The following is a 20,590-nucleotide window of genomic DNA, read 5'->3' as shown; positions in this document are numbered from 1 at the left end:
GCCCCGTCCCCGAGCTGGGCCCCGCGCCCTCTCCGCGACGGGCCCCCTCCCCGCCGGGGTCCCCCGCGCCCCCTCCCCGCAGGGCCCGCCCGGCCCGCCGTAATTGCAGGTTGGGCGGTGACTCACGCCGGCGCCCGCCGGGCCGGTTCTTAAGCGGCCGCGCGCGGGGCGGGCGCCGAGTGTGGGGCGCGGCGGCGGCGGGGTGCGCGCTCTCAAGGGCTCTCGTCTGCCTCCAGGTCGGGAGCGCGGGCTTCGCTGCTGCGGCAGAGTCGAGTTTCCAGGAGCTTGAGGAAAACGCGTCAGGAACCGAAAATGCCGAAACCAGTAAGTGACCCGGCGCCGGGGTGGGTGGGGCGCCGTTACCTGCGCGAGGGCTCGGGGCTCTTTGTGCCCCGGGGCTTCCCGTGCGGACGGCGAGAGGGCCGGAGTAGGGGATTGTCTCCCCCTCGCCGTCGGCCCTTTTTTTTTGTGTGTGTGGAACTTTGAAAACGCAACGGTGCTGCTTTTCTTTCTGCCGCCTTTTTGTTTGCGAGCGCCCCCCTGCCCGCCGCGGTACTTGGCCTTTTATAAAAGAAAGTTCGGGCTGCTTTAAAAAAAAAAAAAAAAAAGTGTATTCTAGTGCAATTTGGAAGTTTTTTTTTTTTTTAAATAAAAAAAAAACCTGGAGAGTCGGGTGGCTTCGAAGCGAAGGCACATCAACTCCGAGTCCCTTAAAGCGCCGGAAGCCAGTGCACCCCAAGTCTTCCTTTGGTGCTTTGAAGGGCGTCCAGCAGGGCGTCCAGCTTAGACCCCATCTTTCTGGCGGCAGCTTCTTGCTAGGCCTGTGAAGCCGTGTGCTCTCTTAACTCGGGTATTTGCTGGTGGCAGCAGGATTCCTATCTCTGAAAGCGGTTTGGTAATGAACTTGAATTGCAGATGGAGGAAGGCTGCCCCCGCCCTCTGGTCGTGCGCTCCTGGTCCGCTTCATGAACGTCAGCTGATTTCAGGCGCCTGCACCTCTGTCCCCTGAATCTGATTAGGCCGCTATCAGGGTTAGATTGCTGGCCAGGCCTGGGGTGATACGCTTTCACCGAACTTGTGGGAACGAACAAGGCAGGTGCTTTGTGACCAACATTTCTTGGAAAGTTGTATAGATTGACCTGCTTTAACTAAAACAGGTGAACGGTGACCAGACGCTGCAGAGAGGCTTTAACTTTTTTTTTTTTTTTAATGGTTTTGAATCCTGGAGAAAATTTCTGGATTCATGAAAAATTGCAGTAAAAGATACATATGGAATTTTTCTGATTTTCCAAGCAATTTGGTTCTGTAGTCCGTGTTTCTGTGCTTTTTCTACCGTTAAATCGTAGATTCTCTGAAAGGAGCCCATTATTAATAAAGTCTGTACTGTTGGGTTATATGAGTTACTATGTTAATAGGCTGTCAGTTTCAGAAGCCAATATAGTTTTTGCCTGAATTACATAATTAAAATGATTCATGATATAGAAATTTTTTTCCTACACAAATACATATTTTTTTCTATTTTTTAAATTTCTTTTTAGAGAGCACAAGTAGGGGAGAGAGGTAGGGGTGGGTGGGTTGGAGAGAGACAGACTCAAGCAGGCTCCATGCTGGTGCAGAGCAGAAGCAGGGCTCCATCCCACGCCCTGGGATCATGGCCTCAGCCAAAATCAAGAGTCAGGCTCAAAGGACTGAGCCCCTGGGTGGGGGTGGGGGTCCACAAAATTTTTTCGTTTCAGACTTGCGCATAACACCCAGGCTTTACAATGCTTGTGATATAAACCTGACCTAAACACAACTTTCCTCGGGGCACAGCCCCCATGCAACCTTTTGCAGAGCAGTGGTCAAGATATTATTGCAGGTGTGGCTTTCTTTATTTCGCTAAAAGAAAAGATGCAGAGTTCAGCTTTGAAGATATCACTCTGAAAAAAAGTCAGTAAACCAGTTTCCTGTTACTTTCTCATTTCCCAAAATGAACTGTAATTTTTTATTCTGTTTTTTTTGTTGTTGCAGTAAAATACATAACCTACAATTTACTATCTTAACCATTTATAAGCATAGAGTTCAGCGGCATTAAGCACATTCATCACCACATCCATCTGTAGATAGAACTGTTTCATCTTTTGAAACTGAACTGCTGTACCCATTAAACACTTAACTCCGCATCCCCTCCTCTGGCCCCTGGCACCCACCCTTCACTTCCTGTCTCTGACTTCGACTGCTCTAGGTCCCTCATATAAGTGGAATCATACAGTATGTGTCCTCTTGAGACTGGCTCATTTTAGTTAGTGTAATGACCTCAGGGTTCATCCATGGGGTAGTGTTAGAATTTCCTTCCTTTTTAAGGCTCTCTTTGTATTTCTTATGGCAGGCTATTTTAGTTGTATGTGTAAATATAGAAACATCTGAATAGTTAGGGTTTGGGGCTTCTACCTGATCCTTGAATGCCGCAGTATTTTTGATATCTAAACTGACAACTTATTTATAAAACAGTATAAATGAAATATGTATTGCTGCTTTCCCTCTTAATACTGCTTCTTGAGTCGCTACTTACTAGAAAGATTGAGTGTTCACTCATTTCGCAAGCATCCAGCCTGTAAGCTGCATGTGCAAGGTGTGGGTGGGTGAGGCAGGCTTGTCTTCAGGGAGCTTCTATCCAGGACCCCTGAGTCCAGACACCTGCAAATACTGAAATAGAAGCTGGGACATTCTGAGTGCCACTAGCGAGGGAAAGAGAATTAAGTGCAGCACAATTAGGAAAATCATCGATGGGAGAATGGGTGGACTTCATTGAGAAGTTACCCTTCAGCAGAGTCTTGCTCAAGGCCTGTGGGTAGGATTTGATCGGCCTGGGCACTCCGAGGGAGAGACTGTTGTCTGGTTTTCCTTTTCCCACAACTGCTTTGGGGCTCTACTCTAGTGCAACTTGTAGACTTGCAAGGGAGAATGATCTGAGGTCTAGAAGGCACCACGCCCTCTGTCTAGCTGATGTGTTTGGCCTTGTGGGTCCTTCTCATTTGGGGAGAGGCGTGGAGGGGGGTTTGTGGCCAGGGAGTGGCCTCGGGAAGCAGTCTTTGTGCCTGTGGTTCAGCCAAGGGTGACCTGCGGTCCCCCTTCCTCCTCCTCACCACCACACTCGCTCTCTTCATCCTGATAGGAAGGAGGCATGGGGCGCTAGGAAGGAAAACCACAGCAATCAAGCTTGGGAATGAAAAGGGTGTTGCATTCAAGGCCAAGCTCTCTGAATCTGTTTTTTGAGTTTAGCGCTGAGCTGCCTTTAGTGGTACTGGCAGATGCGGGAGCTGTTCATTTCTAAAATTTTACGTGGAAGTTTCTAATATAAAAGCAAATATTCCCTTCCGTAGGGAAACTGTGGAAACACTTTCAAAATTCTGCCCTTTGCCAAAATTTTAAGACAGTTTCTCAGATTACCTTGCCTCTCTGGGAATACAGGCTTTGCCACTAATTTTTTTTTCTCTTGAGTAGATACCCGGTGTGGAGTAAGTCCTTGTTTCTTAGCTTGTTTCTGCAGGTTCCTTGTCTATAAAATGGGGCTGCTGGCAGTCCTTAATTCATAATGTTATACGAGACAATGTCCACTAAATATTTCAACAGGCATGGGATTTACTGAATATACACTGATACATTTTCCATCCCCCCATCAATTGAGAAGCACACATGGGTTCTGTTTTCTGCGTATCCCTCCTTCTTCACCGTGGGCAGATGGTGAATTAGATAGCTAAGATTTTCCCATGTGGTGGCGAGAAGAGCTGGCTAAGATCCGTCATTTGTCATCACCACAGTGTAAGGCACAATGAGCTGTTTGTACATTCATCCATTCGTTCAGGATATTGAGGCTACCAAGATGAGCAGGCACAGAAATACTCCCTGTCACCATGGGTTTACAGTCTGTTGAAGGGGACAGACAACCCTAGAATAACTTGAGTATGTATGGTGTGGTGGTGGTTGGGGGGGGGTGTTAAGGAGGACAGGAAGGCACTCCTAGGAGGCAGTGACTCTTCTGAGCAATGTAAAGAATGCAGGACCATTCACTAGGTGAAGGACGGAGGCAAGGAGGTACCAGGCAGAGGGAACCCACTTGTGCAAAGGTCCTGTGGTAGGAGGAGGGGGTAGGATGAGTTCAGGGTTTCAAAAATGGACAAGCATAGCTGGAGGAAAAAAATAGGCTGGCTGCTCATTACCTAGTAGGTCATACGAGGGCATTTTCAGGGCTTTACTCGGGGAAGCACTGATGGGTGTTGATTGGAAGGAAGTGATCTGATCAGATTGGCTTTGGAAAGGTCATTGCAGCTGCAACAGGAGAGTCTGTAGGAGGTAAGAGGTGGAGACTGTCGACTGTTGGAGTAGCCCTGGTAAGAGGTGGTCATAACAAGACCAGGGTAGTGTGCTGCCAGTGGAGAGAAGCGGGTGTGTTAGGGAGCGCTCTGGGAGGTGTCTGTGACAGCACTTCGTGATGGATTGGATGTGCAGGGGCAGGTGGAAGGCTGACTCCTGGCGCGCCTGGCTTGCATAACTGGATGGATGGTAGTGCCACTCACTGAGATGAGGAACCTGGCAAAGGGCCAGATGTGGGAGGGAGGGTTGAGAGTTTGATTTGTACTTGCTAATGAATTTGTGACTGTGAATGATGAAAGGAGTCTTGGCCTTCTTTCATTATTATAACCACTACCTTCTGAAATGTAGATATCGGTATTTTTCTTAAGCCACAGTATTTTTAAATCCACATAGACTAAAAGTAATTTAGCAGCTTCTAGTTTTTCTTCTGAGTGTGTGTACAATCACACACACATAAAGTTAAAGGTTAGGATTGATTTAGTGCTGTGTTTTCCATCTTTAGTATAGGTAATTATCTGGAGACCTGAAGATTCCTGGGTCCCTCACAGTACTACTGAATCCCTGTCTCTAGGGCCAGGTAGGATTGGATACCTGTGCTTTCAGTAGCTCCCCAGATGGTTTCGATATGCTCCCAGACTTTGGGAATTGCTGATTTCCTAAGAAAGGGTCAGTTTTTATGTAGTCCTTCCTTTGGTGCCCCAACAATGCGGTGAGGCCCTCTCGATACTGGTGGTTGATGCTGGTGGTTGTGTTGTGAGCAGAGACTAGAGCCTGGGGTGTGTTTGGGGGGCAGCAAAATCCAATGTGATTCCAGAGCACCCATTCAGGCAAATCTTCTTGCAGGCTTGGGAGTGAATACACAATCACCTTCTTAAAGTTCAGCTTAAATGTCTTGGGTACCATCATTAGTATTTGGAATATGGCTGGGGTAAGGATAAAGGAGATAGCTGGATGGTTATCAAATTCCAGAAAGACAGGGAGCTAAGATGTCCAATTGAATCTCTCTGATTTGAACCTCTCTCTGTGAGGGTTTGGTTACAGAGCTTAATTTGGCTGTGATGGTGGGCTCTCTCAAATTTTGGCTGTTTTTGTGTTTAAAGGGGGAAAAATGGCAGCCATTTTCCATTAAATGGCAAGGAAGAAAGAGATCCCATTCTTATTTATGTACCTCTTTTCTCTTCAGGCCTTCCACACTGGCCTCTCAGTTACTGTCTTTTTTGTTTGTTTGTTTGTTTTACTTATTTTGAGAGATAGAGTACGAGCAGAGAGAGGGAGACCTGGAATCCGAAGCAGTCTCCAGGCTCTGAGCTCTAAGCAGAGTCCAGTGGTGGGGCTCGAACCCATGAACTGTGAGATCATGGCCTGAGCAGAAGTCTGTGGCTTCACTACTGAGCCACCCAGGCGCCCCTCCTTAGTTACTGTTCTAACTAGTAATGTGATTTCTAACAAAAATTTTAATCAGTTTACAAATATTTATAGATTGGGAAAGAAAAACATTACTGTTCTTACTGAATTATCGTAATTTCTTTATTTTTCTTAAACTTAGGTGTATTTTTGAGAATTTGAAGATTCTTAGGACGATTCCTTTTATGCTTGGTTTCTTAAAGTATTTAGACCTTTCACCTCTAATCTGAAGCTATAAGTTCAGTTTGCTGTCAAAATCACTGCATTTTGAGTTATTCCTTATATTTTATTTCATTTCAGTAGTAATTACATTTGGGATTCCCCAGTTACTCCAATTAGTCCTTAATTTAGGCACTAAATGTGTGGTTGCTGCTACTAATTAAATGTGGGATATTTATTAAAGAGACTAGAAGGTTGCATTATTTTCCTTCTAAGAGACTTAACCATCCATGCCTGTGGACACAAAGAACAAAGATCTTATTCTAGATGTCTTCTTAAAAGTTTATTTATTTTGAGAGAGGGAGCACAAGAGGGGGAGAGGCGAGGTGGGGGCAGAGAATCCTAAGCTGTTACACCCCATCAGCAAAGGGCTGAGTGCAGGGCTTGAACTCACAAACCTTAAGATCATGACCTGAGCTCAACCAGCTGAGCCACCCACATGCCCCTAGACTTCTATAAACGTTTTTGTTGTTTTAAGAAAACTACACTGTCATGTGACTTGGAGACTTTTGGCTAAAAATGCTTTATCTATAGCTAATGTGCATATTTTTTCCAAATAAACATGCAGAGCCACGTAAAGAATAATTTCATAGTATTTTACTTGTACTTTGGCAAGCTTCTAGGAACCTCAATTTTGTCATCTATAAAATGGTTGTAAAGTTTTTACATGAAAAGAATGTAACAAAATAAACTGACAAATCGTCTGTGAAATCCAAATAATTTATCTCCAGGTGCTATCTGCTTTATGTATTTCTTGTGTACATTTTTTTCCTGGAACCTTGCTTTACAAACTTTTCTGTGTAATAGAGAGCTAAAACTAAGGTTTTAGTATTAACCAGATAAAGTCTTTGACTAGGCCTTCTAAGAAAAACAGCAACGGGAAGTGTTTGGGTTATGTAGTGAAAGGGAACACTCTTTCTCATCCTCTTCTAGTTGTCTGAATCCCCTGGGGGGTCCTGTGGCTTCCTTCCTTATTCATTAAAGGCCACTTTTATCCCATTACATTCTGGGTGCTAGAACTGTGAAAATATATGAGCTAGGTGTTGCCTTTAAGGCATCCTAAGGCTAATAGGGGAGACAGATATGTAAGCAAAGAATTATTGTGCAGTATAATAAGCATGATAACATACCTATGGAAGAAGAGTGAGTGTGCCCTGGAGAGCTAGGGAAGGCCTCCCAGCTGGTGAGATGCTTAGGTGGGTGTTGAGGGATGTCTAGGAGCTCACCAGTTCTCAAGAGCAGAAGGGTATTTAAGGCAGCAGCGGTGGTCAGTTCTATATTCCTTTGCTCGTGAGTCACTTTTCATTTTCTAAGCTGTTTTTAATGCCTATAGATAAATGGTAATGCTATTCGAAGAATGGATAAGGCTGCTTTAACATAGTCATTATCTTTTTAATCTAATGTGTTTGAGAAAACTAACCTTAAAAGCAGAATAAAAATTCCTGACTGTGACCCAGCTTTTACGGATAGCAGAAAGAACAAATACCACCCTAGGATCAAACTAGAATAGCCAAGTATAGTAGATTTTGCTTTGTTAACTTTGAAGTCACTTTCCACTTCCTATTTTTTTTTCTATTTTTGCCTGAAAGCCAGTTTTAAACTTTTCTGTATCAAAATTGTATCAGATACTATCACAAATAATGTTTCGCTTTAGGATGGAATGGGCCAATGCTGTGGCGGTTTCTGTAGGTGTGGCTTTTACATTTTTAAAGGGTTGTTCAAAACAATAGAACAGTAATGTGCACCAGATACCGAAATGGCCTGCAAAGCCTAAAATGCTTATCTGACCCTTACAGAAAGATTTCGTCAACCCCTGCTTTCAGATAAAAATAATTATTGTTAAATATCTGCTATTCTTGTATATAATTTATGACTAAGCTAATATTTCAAAGCAGACCCACACCAGCTGTTCCAATTTTTAAAAATTTCTTCTTAAAGAGCAAATAATCTGTTTTCATAGCCAGTATTAGGTGCATCACAGGCACTGCTGCGCCTGGATGGGCGTCGGCGTGGCCTGCAAGCAGGAGTGGCTGGTGTTGAGGTAATACTTTAAACAAGGCTGGTCCTCTAGCAGGTCTTTGTTCTATAAAGAAAGTGCTAGTATCTTGTGTCACACTTGCTAAGCCATTGTATAATGACAGATTTCTGGCGTATACTAAAAGAATGCAATTTGTATCTGATATTGGAGTTGAAAGCAGAATATTATATAAATGAGTTGTGTTTTTTATCACCGACAGTTTGAAATTAACTTTTGACCTACTATAGTCTGTGTGAATTTCTGACAGTAGATGGTTTTATAATTCAGCTCTAATTCAGACCACTTTAAAATAGAACCCCCTCACTGTCTACCCTTTATTCCCCTTTATTTTACTTAATAGAACTTGGCTCTATCTAGAAAAATGTTAGATACTTGGGGGGGGCAGTATTTTTTTGTGTGTTTGTTTTTTCCTGGCAACAAAGCAAGATGCAAAGTGGCTTAAGAAAAGGCATTGTTACCTGCTTCAAGAACAAACTTTAAATTCCTACTTAATTGGCAGACCAAATAGGTAAACATGCCTGCCTCTTAGAGGGTGTTCTGGAGCAACTTGTCAACCTCCCTGTGCCCTGCCCCCTCGCCTGTGAGACACATCCAGGGACCTCCCTCCCAGGTCTGATGAGGCAGGGCAGGAGAGCCCAGCACCGGAAGCTGCTGGCCCCGAGCCTGGCGCTGTCTCTTCTCGCCGCAGAGAACAGAGTAAATGGCAGAGGAACTCTTTTTTAGCTCTTAAATTCTAATCTGATTAAAAGCTTTTGAACTCATTACGGGCATTCTTTTTCTGACTTAGCCTAATAATGCAATATATTTTCCTTTTGCTACAGTGAACATCACCTCTCTCCCCCTTCTGTAACTTCCACTCGTTCATTAACAGAGTACCTCCCATGTGCCAGGTTCTTCACTCCTAGGGGTACACTAATGAACAGAAAGGGGAGGATCCCTGCTTCCAGGGCGCCTGTGTGGCTCAGTCATTCCAGCATCCGACTGGGACTCAGGTCATGATCTCATGGTGGCCTGGGTTGAAGCTCCACTTTGGGCTCTGTGCTGGCCGCAGAGCCAGCAGGTTTGGATCCTCTGTCCTCCTCTTTGCCCCGCCCCCTCTCGTGCACACTCCCAAAAATATTTAAAAAAGAAAATCCCTGCTTCCAAACCTCAAACATCAAGTCAGGGAGTAATAGCACTGCTGTTGGTTTTCATCCAGGCTTTGCCGGGAGGGAGAGGTGCTTTGATTCTCTCAGGGACTCTGGGCAGAGTGTGGTTTGCTTTTGTCTGTTTTGTTGCTATTGTTGCTGTTCGGTAAATCAGTCTTGCATTGGACAGTGAGCCAAGATATTTCTCTAAGAACCTGTTTTCAAGTAGATTTGATGATAAACATGTCATCGTTTGCCATAGCCGTGTAGATTCTTCCATCGTTTCTCAGTCATTGAGGTTTCAGGGGAAATTATTCTTTTTGAAACTTTCGCACCATTACTGCATCTATAGATTTCTTGTAAAATATGTCTTACATAGGAGATCCAGCCCTGTTTGTTATGTTTTTAAAGAGAAAATTGAGCCACAAATCACTTGGTAAAAGCTGAGAACATAAATGTTATTTTGGAACCACCTCTTCATAAAAACACGTTATGTATGTTAGTGTAGTGTTCTTGTTAAGGTATTTCATTTCCTTGGTTAAATAATTATGGATGTTGCTTCTTGTTGTTCAAGTATCTGCTTACATAATACCTTGCTATTTGGGTGAGACTCGTAAGTGGGACTTAGGGAGATAGGGTGGGGAAAACGATGTTGGTTAAGAAACGGGGCTCACAGGGCAGCTTGGAAATACAGTGTGATGACAAGACTCAGAGTGCATGACACAACTTGAAGAATTCAGCTGTAAAAAGATTCTTTTTTGAGACAATGAGGGATAACTGAATATTAACTGAATTTTAAATATTAAGGAATAATTATGTTGGAAATGATAGTGGTCTGGTGGGTGTGTAACACACATACACATATATATGTACTCAGAGTCCTTTAGGGCTACATACTGAAGGTTTTACAATCAAAATGATCCTGTGGCAGCCTAAAGTAGGCCAGCAAAAAAAAAAAAATTATTTTAAACTATTAGGGAGAATAGTTGAATCAAGAATGTTGGAAAGTTAATGGCGTCCAGCTGGGTGAAAGTACATGCGGGGAGGGGAGAGGCCTTGTACTGTTCTCTCTACTTTTGTGAATGTTTCAAATTTCCAAATTAAAGTTTGTTTTTAAAAGCACATTATAGGGGTGAAAGGGAAAGATGCTGTCACTTTTACAAATTGCCAAGTGCTGGAGTGGTCGGAGGGCAAGTGGGAAGGGACGCCTCTGCCCTGGGATCTGGAGTCCCAGGTGGGTCCTGCTGAGTGGCTCCCCACAGACCCCTGAGTGGATGCAGTTTCTTGGCAGACCTTGGGTGTTCTGATCAGATGAGTGAGTGACCTAATCCCATCTGGACCGTCCCACCTCCCACATACATATTTTATTCAAGGGGACCTCCGAGGTCAACATTGCAGTTGATTTGAAAACACACAAAGTGTTTGTTCCAAGCTAGTTCCAGTTACTTTGTATTCTTACGATCCTGGGGGGTGGGGGATGGGGAGGGGTTGTGCTGTGCTGGGTGCCTTGGCTGGAAATAGGTCATTGTCTCAATGGCAGCGTTTGTAGGGCTGAAAATTGGAAGTGAGCATAAAGCATGGGGCATTCCGGGGCGGGGTTTCAGAGGCTGGTGTGCAGTGAGCACTGCAGCCACGGCCATGGTTCGGAGGGAGGGCAGCCCGGACGGAAGCAGCTCACGTCTGTGTGTGGCAGGGGGGCTGGCATGTGCCCCCCCCACTTCCGGTCCACTGATAATGTGCATAGGTGTAACCCATCCTGGATCTGACAGACCAGTTTGTGACCAAGTATAAATTGAAGAGTTTTGGGGTTTTTCCCCCCACTTAGTATAATTTCAGAAACACTGGGCTGTTTCAGGTAAGTTTTGTTGAAATGTGCTTATGCAAGCAATTTTGTAAGCTTACTGATTTAATATGGATTTTTTAAAAAGCTAATGGGATCTTGCTGTCTATTTTTGAAGATGTCAGAAGTAAAGGCTTCTTGGTCAAGTTCAAATATATTTTGCCTAAGCTTCTCATGAGGGAAGTGTTCTGTACCCCAAGATAATTATTGCATGTGTGATTTTAACCTTATTTTTGAAATACTCTACACCCAACATGGTGCTTGAACTCACAAACTCAAGATCAAGAGTTGCGTGCTTCACCGACTGAGCCTGCCAGACACCCCTACTGCACATGGGATCTTAAGCAGGGGCAAAGATTTGTCAAAGAAATGGCACAAGATTTAAGTACAGTTTATCTTATATGTCCTTCCCCTAAAACAACAGGTTAGTGAAAAGAATTCTGCTGCTTGGACATTTCTGTGCTTTCATAGGCTTCCCCCTGCCCCCCAATGCGACCACCCAGTAGGTTAGAAAGTAGAAACCACTTCTAACTTTACAAAGAAAATCGTACATTCCAGGTGGACAGTGAGGTTTAATCTATAGGCCTTTAATTTCCTGTATTTTATGAGCCTGGCATTAACCATCATTGCAGCAGGTGCAATGCATTGCAGCCATCTTGGCCCTGTCCCTTTTTTTTCTTTTATGGGATCCTCAGTTTGTGGATGTAATTAAGCTCCCTTTTCAGTGGACTAAATTGATGCTGAAGTATGTATGACACATCTAGCAAAACTGAGATCACATGTTACAGGATCAAGCTTTCACAAGCTTATTAGGTAAAGAGAAAGTGATCTTTGAGTGGGGAGAAAAGGATATAGACAGCATCTGTGTTTCTGGAAAGAAATAGTTTTCTTTTGTGGGACGTGACATTCTTTGATCGTTGCCTCCTCTTTCCTAGGTCAGGTGTCTAAGCATTGTAGCTACTTTAGTGCCCATATTAAATCTCCACACACAGTGTATGTCATTCCTACTTAACAGACTCTCACAAAAAAAGGTTCCTCAAGTGCACAGATAGCAGGCATCAGGAATATGGTTTTACATGCCCTCAAGCTGATGAGAAAATGTTCACCCATGTTCCTCTGCAGCACAGATCGTTGGAACTTGGGGAATAGGGATGATCCTTTTCATTTGTCAGATGTCTGGAAAGCAGTGTCTTCTTTCCTCTGTTTCCTCCTTCCAGCCTCCTTCCAGAAGCCGTGCCTGAGCTCATGAACAGAGGGGAGCACGAAATGTTCCCAGCCCAATTTTCAAGTAGTAGGAACTGACCTTCTTTTTAATGCTCAGAAAGTTCCCTTATAGTGCTAAGGTTGTGATTTTCTCTGGCTGTAATGAGTACAAACAGGACTGGTTTGTCTGCTTTTTTGTATTGCAGCCCTGCCTGACAGGAAGTGGGTCTGGGGGCAGGAAGTGGCTTATTTTCAGAAGCAAAAGGAGCCATTTAGAAAGACTCAGGGTTTCATTATGTGTTCTTGAAATTATGCGATGGTTATTAGTTGATCTGGGCTCTTTCTTTTTGTATATCTATACTTTTCATAATTTTTACCCTGGAATTTGGAAATAATAAACTTTTCAATTCAGAAATTAAATGGACTTATTGAAAGATACAGCTTTAGGAATAACATTGAAGAGCCCTATAAATAAGTATTTTTAGTAGCTGATTATCAGAAGTTGAGGAAGTTGTATATACTTTTCTTGGCCTCAGTTTCCTCAGCCTTTCAAAGAAAGTAGTTTGACAAGGATAACTTTTCACCTCTCACCAAGCAGTACCCATTTAGAATCTCCCTACAAAATAGTTGTATCTTGTCACTACTTTAGTTAAGAAAGGAGGTAAAGGGTAGGTAACACTAACTTTTATGATTAAGTTACCCTCAGAATTCCTTAAAGTGATATGAATTCTTTGTTAAATTGATGTGGTTGCCCACCGCATGGTGTCAGAATGCTCTTGGGGTAGGAGCCAGGGGCCTGGCATACCCATCCCCATATTTCCATGTTAAAAAAATTTTTTTAAGTGTTTACTTTTTATTTATTTTAAAGTAATTTTTTTTTTTATTTCTAGGAGAGAGAGCGAGCGTGAGCAGGGGAGGGTCAGAGAGAGAGGGAGATACAGACTCTGAAATAGGCTCCAGGCTCTGAGCTGCCAGTCAGCACAGAGCCCGACGCGGGGCTCAAACCCACGAACTGCGATCATGACCTAAGCGAAAGTTGGACGCTTAACCGACTAAGCCACCCAGGCGCCCCTTAAGTGTTTACTTTTTAGAGAGAGTGTGAGCGCACGTGCATGGTCAGGGGTAGGGGCGAGCAGTGAGGGAGGAGGGAGATGGACAGAGGATCTGAAGCTGCACTGACTGCAGAGAACCCAATGTCGGGCTCAAACTCACGAGCCATGTGATCGTGACCTGAGCTGAAGTCAGACACTTAACCAACTGAGCCACCCAGGTGCCCCATCCATGTTAAAATTTAAACTCCCATTCCCTAATACTAAGGACTGTGCTTACCCTGAACTGAGAAACTGTACTTACACTATGTGGCTTATAATGGAGTTGAGCTGGCTCCTTTGTCATTGAACTCTGTGATTGTGACCTTACTTTTCATTAGTAATTAGCACCTGGGCAAATGCTAACCAACCACTGCTTTTTTTTTTTTTTTTTTTTTTTTTTTTAACACCTCCATCTAGAAAGAATAGGAGGGGAGGGCACAGGATTGCTTTAATCTGTAACCCAGCCTGAGACACTAGATTATGGCAGGTTAATTTGGTTTCTTGATAGATCCTCCCTATGGGACACTCTCAGGCTCCCATGAATGGTTAGCATCAGCTTACATGTAGCCAAGCTTGAATGTCCTGCAGGGAGAATGACCACCATCACCAGGAATGGAGTATCTGGAGCCCTGTGATGGGCACCATGAGAAACAGCCACCAGCAGCATGGCTCAGTCCTTCTCTCTGTGACTTTCTTTCAGTATTTCCTATTCCCAGTAATAGTGGGACCACCCACCATGATTCCTAGGAAGTTTACGGGAATTACTGAGAACTGAGGACCAGCCCTTTGACCTCTGTAGAAGTGCTATATATTGGTTATCAGAGCTGTCACAAATGGTCTCTTGTCAGCCTTAACATTTGATGATTTTATAATTGCTATTACAAGGCAATAAAAGACCAGTATGTTGTCCTAGTTTTGTATAACTATCTGAAAACTATCAGAACATGAGTTTTATATCTGTTCTGCCCTTCTGTCTTCAGTGGTTCGTTGTGCTACAGACAAAACGATGATGCATAGGATTTTTACTGAATTCTCTCATCATTTTTGTTTTAATTCTGGACTCTTTACATTTGCAGAGGTAGAGATGACCAGTTCTCTTTGGCATCCGAAAATTTTTCTGCTGCAAACAGTCAAGCCAGTTTGTTCACTGCCACTCAGTTTCTTTCATCTTGAAAGAGAAGAACATAAAATCATGTGATTGGGTATAATTTAAATTTAAGATACAGAAGAGCTTGAAAGAGGAATAGCAATATTGTGAGTCATTATCCATTGATTTACAGATTTGCTATTAGTGTTATTTATTTAGTATGATGTACTTATACTGCTATTTCCACCTTCTCTTAAGGTCCATAAACCTCAAGAAGTCTGGTGTTAAGAGCTACCATTTAAACATGTATCTCTGGAATTTTAAACTTTGAGCCCAGCCTGCTTTGGGCATGTGGTGACATGTGGCTTTGCTGGTGGTAGGAACTTTTCAAGAGGGACTGTCACCTCCCCAACTCTGACTGACTGTGGTGCTGGTGTTTTTGCCATTGCAGTATCAGGTCATTGTAGACTTTTACACCACTTAATGCACAATCGTATTTTAAAGACCACATTTCTATTTTACTTGTCTTCTCTCTGTACTTCAGTGTTGTGCTGTTTTCGTAAATACTTCCCCATAGCAACATACTGGTTTTTCTTTTGGCCTCTCTATCCTTAAAAGAATGCTTTGCAATAACAGGGTGGTTTCTGGACTGGCTTTCTTGAATAAAAGCCCAAAAGAGTTGGGCTCTTCTAATTATATGCTTATTAGAAACTATAACCATGTAAAATATAGTCACTGGATTTTCAACAACAACTACTTCTATATAATTTTGTTGTTTATGTAAACAGTGTTACTGGGAGCACAATGTGCATTAACTAAGGCAAACATTTTATATCCTAGGTAGAAAGAAGCTATCTTGTAAATAGTAGTCATTACCATGATCCCATAAAAAGAGCTGATGATACAGATGGGGAAAAGCTAAAAAAAATCCACTTGCCTCTGGGGCTTTCCAGCTTTGCTTTCCTTGGCTGAATTCTTGTGTCTGCATTTCTAGGCTAAGCTGATGAAGGTTTGCTAAGTTAACGGTAATGTTTACAGAGGTTGGTTATCTGTTAGCATTTGTGAAAAATGACCACTGTGTGTCATAGCTAATGTTGAGTTGGAGTATTGCTCATAATGACTTGATCTTTACCTCAAAGATCAGGATCCAGAGAGATGACCAAAATAGGGGTCCATCTTTTGGGATATGGAGTATATGGGATGGGAGAGTATAGGTCTGTAATTGTTTTCTAGTTCTAATTAGTAAAGATATTTTCACATAGTGCATTATAAATAACACCAATAAATACATTAATTTTGTCAAAAGGTGCTGTGCCTTCTTGTATGCTCAGGATAGTAACCTCTTTCCCTGAGAGCAGTGGCTATCCCGGGGTGGCCCCACCTGTGAGATTTGTAGAGCGCTGTGTAGACTTACCGCCTCTATCCCAACTTCCTGAGTCAGACTTGGGCCAGGGCTCGGGAAAACTGTGTCAACAAGCTCTTCAGGTGATCCTTTTGCATGTGCAGGTTTGCGGAGTACTGAGGGCCCAGGGAAGAGCTTATAAGGTGCAACTGGCCGTGTTTCCTAAACGCTTACCAAGGGACACTAGATTTCATACATGTCTGATGCAGCCACGTTCTTTGTGCAGCAGTGAACGGGGCTCTGGAGGTGTTTGTGTTAACTACCTATAGCATGCCTGCCACCATTGGAGTTAAATGTCAAACAGAAGACTTGCCCCCTGCTTAAAAATTAGAGCAAGAACATGATTTACTCGAGAGAACCCTGAGCAAAAGCCTGGAAGCCTGGGTTCTCCCCTCTGCTCCTTGGTGGGGAGCTCCCAGCGCTCTTCCCTCATCTGCAAGGTGAGGCATTGACTAGAATTCATGATGGCTAAAATACTGCTGGCTTCAGGAGAGTAGGTGTGGGAGTGTAGGATTCAGAGTGTTTTCTACTGTGTTCACATCAGTTTGGCAGCTTGGACCATCGTCCTGAGCACATAGAATATTTTCATTTACAACTTACAGCAGTAAACTTAAACTGAATTATAATTTTCAAAAATTCATTTTTTGAGTAGTTGGGCTGTCTCAGTGGAGCATGTGACTCTTGATCTCAGGGTTGTGGTTTCAGGCCCCATATCGGGTGATTACATCGGGAGATTACTTAAAAATAAAACCTTTTAAATAAATAAACACATAAAAATCATCTTTCTTTCATCTTTGTTGTCCCCTAAAGATTTTTTATTCTTATCATTTTGAATACCAAACTGATTGTAAATAGTCTAGTTAATGATGTTAGTAGTCTGGTCCAGCTCTTTTCTTATTTACAATCACTAAAGCAACATGGAGCTAGTTAATAAGATACTCAACCCGAATGTCCCAAATGGTGAGTGGATGGACAGCAGTGATGTATCCATACACTGGAATGTTCCTTCGTGATAAAGAGGGAAGTACCAGTACAGGCTGTATCGTGGATGAACCTCAAAAACATTACGCTCAGTGATGGAAGGCAGCACCAGAAGGCCACTTGTGTATATGTCCTGTTGAGACCAGGGATATCTGTGGAGACAAAAAGTAGATTAGTGATTCTCAGGGCTGGGGACAAAGGAGTATTGGGAGGAGTGACCGCTAATGAGCAGCAGGTTTCTTTTAAGGGAATGAATGCTCTAAAATTAGATAGTGGTGCTGGTTGCATAACTCTGTTGAAAACCACTGAATTGCATGTTTTAAATGGGTGAATTATGTGTAAGTTATATTTCAACAAAGCTGTTATTAAAAAAGAACACATAATGACTCAACATGAAACTCAAAATACAATTGTCTCTGTAATTATTAAATTACATGAACCAAAATAGTATCTTAGAAAACTTATGAATTATTTATTATCTGTTGTGAGAATTTTTTCTTGTTCCACTCCCCTGCTTCTTCCATTTGTGGGAGAAAGTTTACTGTATCTACTTCCTATCAGAGCATTTCTAAGTATTTGAAAGGTCTTATCCAAATATTTGAAAGCTGTTAGAAGTTGCTGAAGTGGCACCTTCGGAAGAAGGCTGGAATGTTGGAAAACAGCGCTAACATTTTTATGTGATTATGAAAGGTCAAGCTCTCAATGTAATCTTGGTGGTGCTTGGATAGTTCTACTCAGGCTAAATTTTGAGTAAATGCAGGTGTGATAGTATAGGGATTAATCTGTTATCCCTGAATCCACTGCCTGAAATTCAAACATTGAACTGTTACCATTTGTATTTCCCTTTCTTTTAAATGGTTTCCCTGCTTCTTAAATAGGTAGAAAAATCGCTGCAAACTTTCTCCTCCCACCCCTCGTGCCCCACTAAAATGAAATCTCATTGCCTTGTCCTAGAAGACAAACCAGTGCTTGTCTGTAAAGTTTGTAGAGGAATTGGTCCTGAATGTTTCCTTCTTGTCTTGGTCTTTAGTGCACTATGAATTTATTCGGTAAAAAGTGTGATTAGAGAGGTCTTAAATCAAGTTTAATGTATTTTAGAAGGAAATGGGCACTTCCCAAAGGAAAAATGACATTACTAGGTTTATTTACCAAAACAAGGGAAAGAACTGGGAGATAACATGACGGCCCAAATTCAGCAGTCATATATGGGTTAGAAGTAAAAGACAATATTTCATTGTCAACTCAATATCTTTTTTATGCCTCTCAGGCTCTTCAAAGGCATTTTAGATACCATTTTGATCAAATAAACTGGGAAGACTCAGAAATCCTGTTTTCCAGAGTATGTTCTGAAACATACTAGTCCTTTGTGGGATATTCCGTGGAAGAAACTTCAACGGGTAGAACATTCTCAAGGAACCTTGACTAGGACACTGTCCTGGGAATTTGCACACAACAAAGATATTAACACAACAAAGACACTCAGGCCTTTCCATTAAAGAAAAAGGAAACAGAAACCACCATAACATATGTGACCTCCTGATAGCTCCCCCTTCGTATCACCTCTTTGTCTCTTTCCCAGTGAAGGTCAGATAATGTTCACAGAACTGCACAGCCCCTGACTTGGGTAGTGTCAGGAGCACTCAGATAAGTTTTGAGTTCTAGAAGGTTACAGTTGGGAGATTTCTCATAGATAAAACATTTCCAGGTACAGTACCTCCTATTACAAAAGAGGGGGAAGTGGCTTTCTTCATGGTGTGGACCACTGTGCGAGGATTGGCTGGGATGCCTAGCAGGCCTGTGCTCATGATTTCTCAGCTTTCTGGGGGAGTGAGCAAAGGGAACAATGGATTTATTTTTTTAAGTTTATTATTCTGAGGGAGCACAGGTGGGGAGGGGCAGAGAGAGAGAGAGAATGAATCCCAAGCAGGCTCTGCACTGTCAGACGTGGGTCTCACTCAAACTCCCGAACCATGAAATCATGACCTGAGCCAAAATCAAGAATCAGTCGCTTAACCGACTGAGCCAATTTATTTTTTGTTTTAATAGGGTAAATTGTTAATTGAGTTTTTTTTTTTTTAAATTGTGGTTCAACACACATTCTATTCTTGGAAAAAAAGATGTTAGTTGCATCAGAGCCATAAAACCTATACTACTGTGTCCAACCAGAGGGTTTCATTTCTCCTGGAAATATGAAAACTGGTATAAGCTTTCCTTTTACCCATGAAAAGTGTCTCCTGGCCAGCCTTTTTTTTTTTTTTTTTTTCCTTTTAAATTTTATTTATTTCTGAGACAGCATGAGCAGGGGAGGGTCAGAGAGGGGTGAGGATAACAGAATCTGAAACAGGCTCCAGGCTCTGAGCTAGCTGTCAGCCCAGAGCCCAACGCGGGGCTCAAACCCACGAACCGTGAGATCATAACCTGAGCTGAAGTCAGATGCTTAACCGACTGAGCCACCCAGGCGTCCCTCCTGGCCAGCTTTGAATAGCACCACAGTTAGCTATTTTTCTCCTGAATCTTCCTGGTCCATCCACACAGCTTTCCTAAGGAGTCAGCCCCCCTGTTCTCACAGTGCAGCTTGACTTGCACTCCCACACACCTCCCTGGTGCTGTTGGACTTTAGACCTAGTATTTCTGAGGCAGAAAGGACCTCACGACTTCTAGTCCAGAACTTCAGCTTGCAGATAAGGGGGGTGAGGCCCAGTGGGAGGAGGTTCTCAGGAGACAGCCCCAGCTCTCAAACCCAGCCAGACCCCTTGGCTGCTGTTCTTTTGCCTCTTTCAGTGATCCCTGAATTCAGCTCATCTTGAAAATTGCTTTCTTGGGCTGAGGCCCAGAAACTCAGGCTGCTTTGGGGATTCTAATAGTTGGACCCATTTGGAAATAACTATGAATGGGAGCTACTCGATACCCATCTCTATTGATTATGTTGTAAATGACAGCGGGGTAAGAGAGCTCTGACTCCTCTGTCTGCGGTGCTCCAGTGTAGCCAGGGCACCCTGTAGGTATTTGATCAGTACTTGTAGGGTGAGCAAGCCTCCAGGATATGCCATGTGACTGCTAGCCGGGGCGGGCAAGGAACAGTGAGGTAAAGCTATTATGGTTCATTGGCATGTTGTGTCACCGTTTTTGAGCTGAGCTAACCCATAAGAACACAAACAGAATTTTTTAAAGAGTAGATTATTAAGCAGAGGGAGGACAGAGACAGGATTACAGTTAGGTTTTCATTAACTTCATTAACTAAGGCAGAGAGGCTTATGTGTTAAATTATGTGTCAGACAACGATTCATTATCTGGTCAAGAGGCGTGGTGAATACACCTGTGAAATAGTCACGGTTCATAAAAAATAAATATGCATGGCATTTTGCTTAGATTTAAGAATTTTTACTGTCCAGTTTTGTTCTTGTTTTAGAAAGCTATTTTTTTAAAAACATTTGTCTCTTTCAAATACAGAGCAACAGCATATACTGCTACTCTAGTAATCAAAAACTTTCCTATCTTACTGAAATGAGAACACAGGTTCCCCACTGAGCTAGGGTGCTGGGGCGAAAAGAAGAAAGACTTTTCTGCTAAATATGGCCAGGGTGGAAGATCTGCATTATCCTTATTAGAGCCTCACTTTTTTGGATGGGATCAGGCATCTTCATTAACATGTTTTCTTGACTTGTGTCTAAGCAAGTCCTCTCATTATAAAATCATGACCTGGTATATTGCCATAGAAAGACCTCATTACTTCTAATCTGTGGAGTTTAAAAAATTATTGCAAATTAACTCCATTATCTAAACTTACTTAAATTCCCATTTTACATAGTGGGGTATGGTGAAGTCTGGTTCCTTGTATATTCTAA

At 42.8% G+C, this 20,590-nt stretch overlaps 1 protein-coding gene across 1 annotated transcript in view; it reads left to right on the top strand.

The window, feature by feature from the left end:
• The window catches only part of EZR (ezrin), a 50,737-nt gene that overhangs the window by 710 nt on the left and 29,437 nt on the right, over positions 1 to 20,590 (top strand). The window contains exon 2 of the mRNA XM_039252073.1: positions 237 to 324. Coding sequence (XP_039108004.1) covers positions 313 to 324 — 12 coding nt within the window. The 5' untranslated portion in view covers positions 237 to 312. The remainder of the gene's footprint in view (positions 1 to 236; positions 325 to 20,590) is intronic.

Source organism: Hyaena hyaena, unplaced genomic scaffold (genome assembly GCF_003009895.1).
Source record: "Hyaena hyaena isolate Hyena2069 unplaced genomic scaffold, ASM300989v1 scaffold_405, whole genome shotgun sequence".
Taxonomy (NCBI): Eukaryota; Metazoa; Chordata; class Mammalia; order Carnivora; family Hyaenidae; genus Hyaena; species Hyaena hyaena.
Note: the sequence above shows the minus strand (reverse complement) of the source record. Positions and strands in the feature narration are given on the sequence as shown.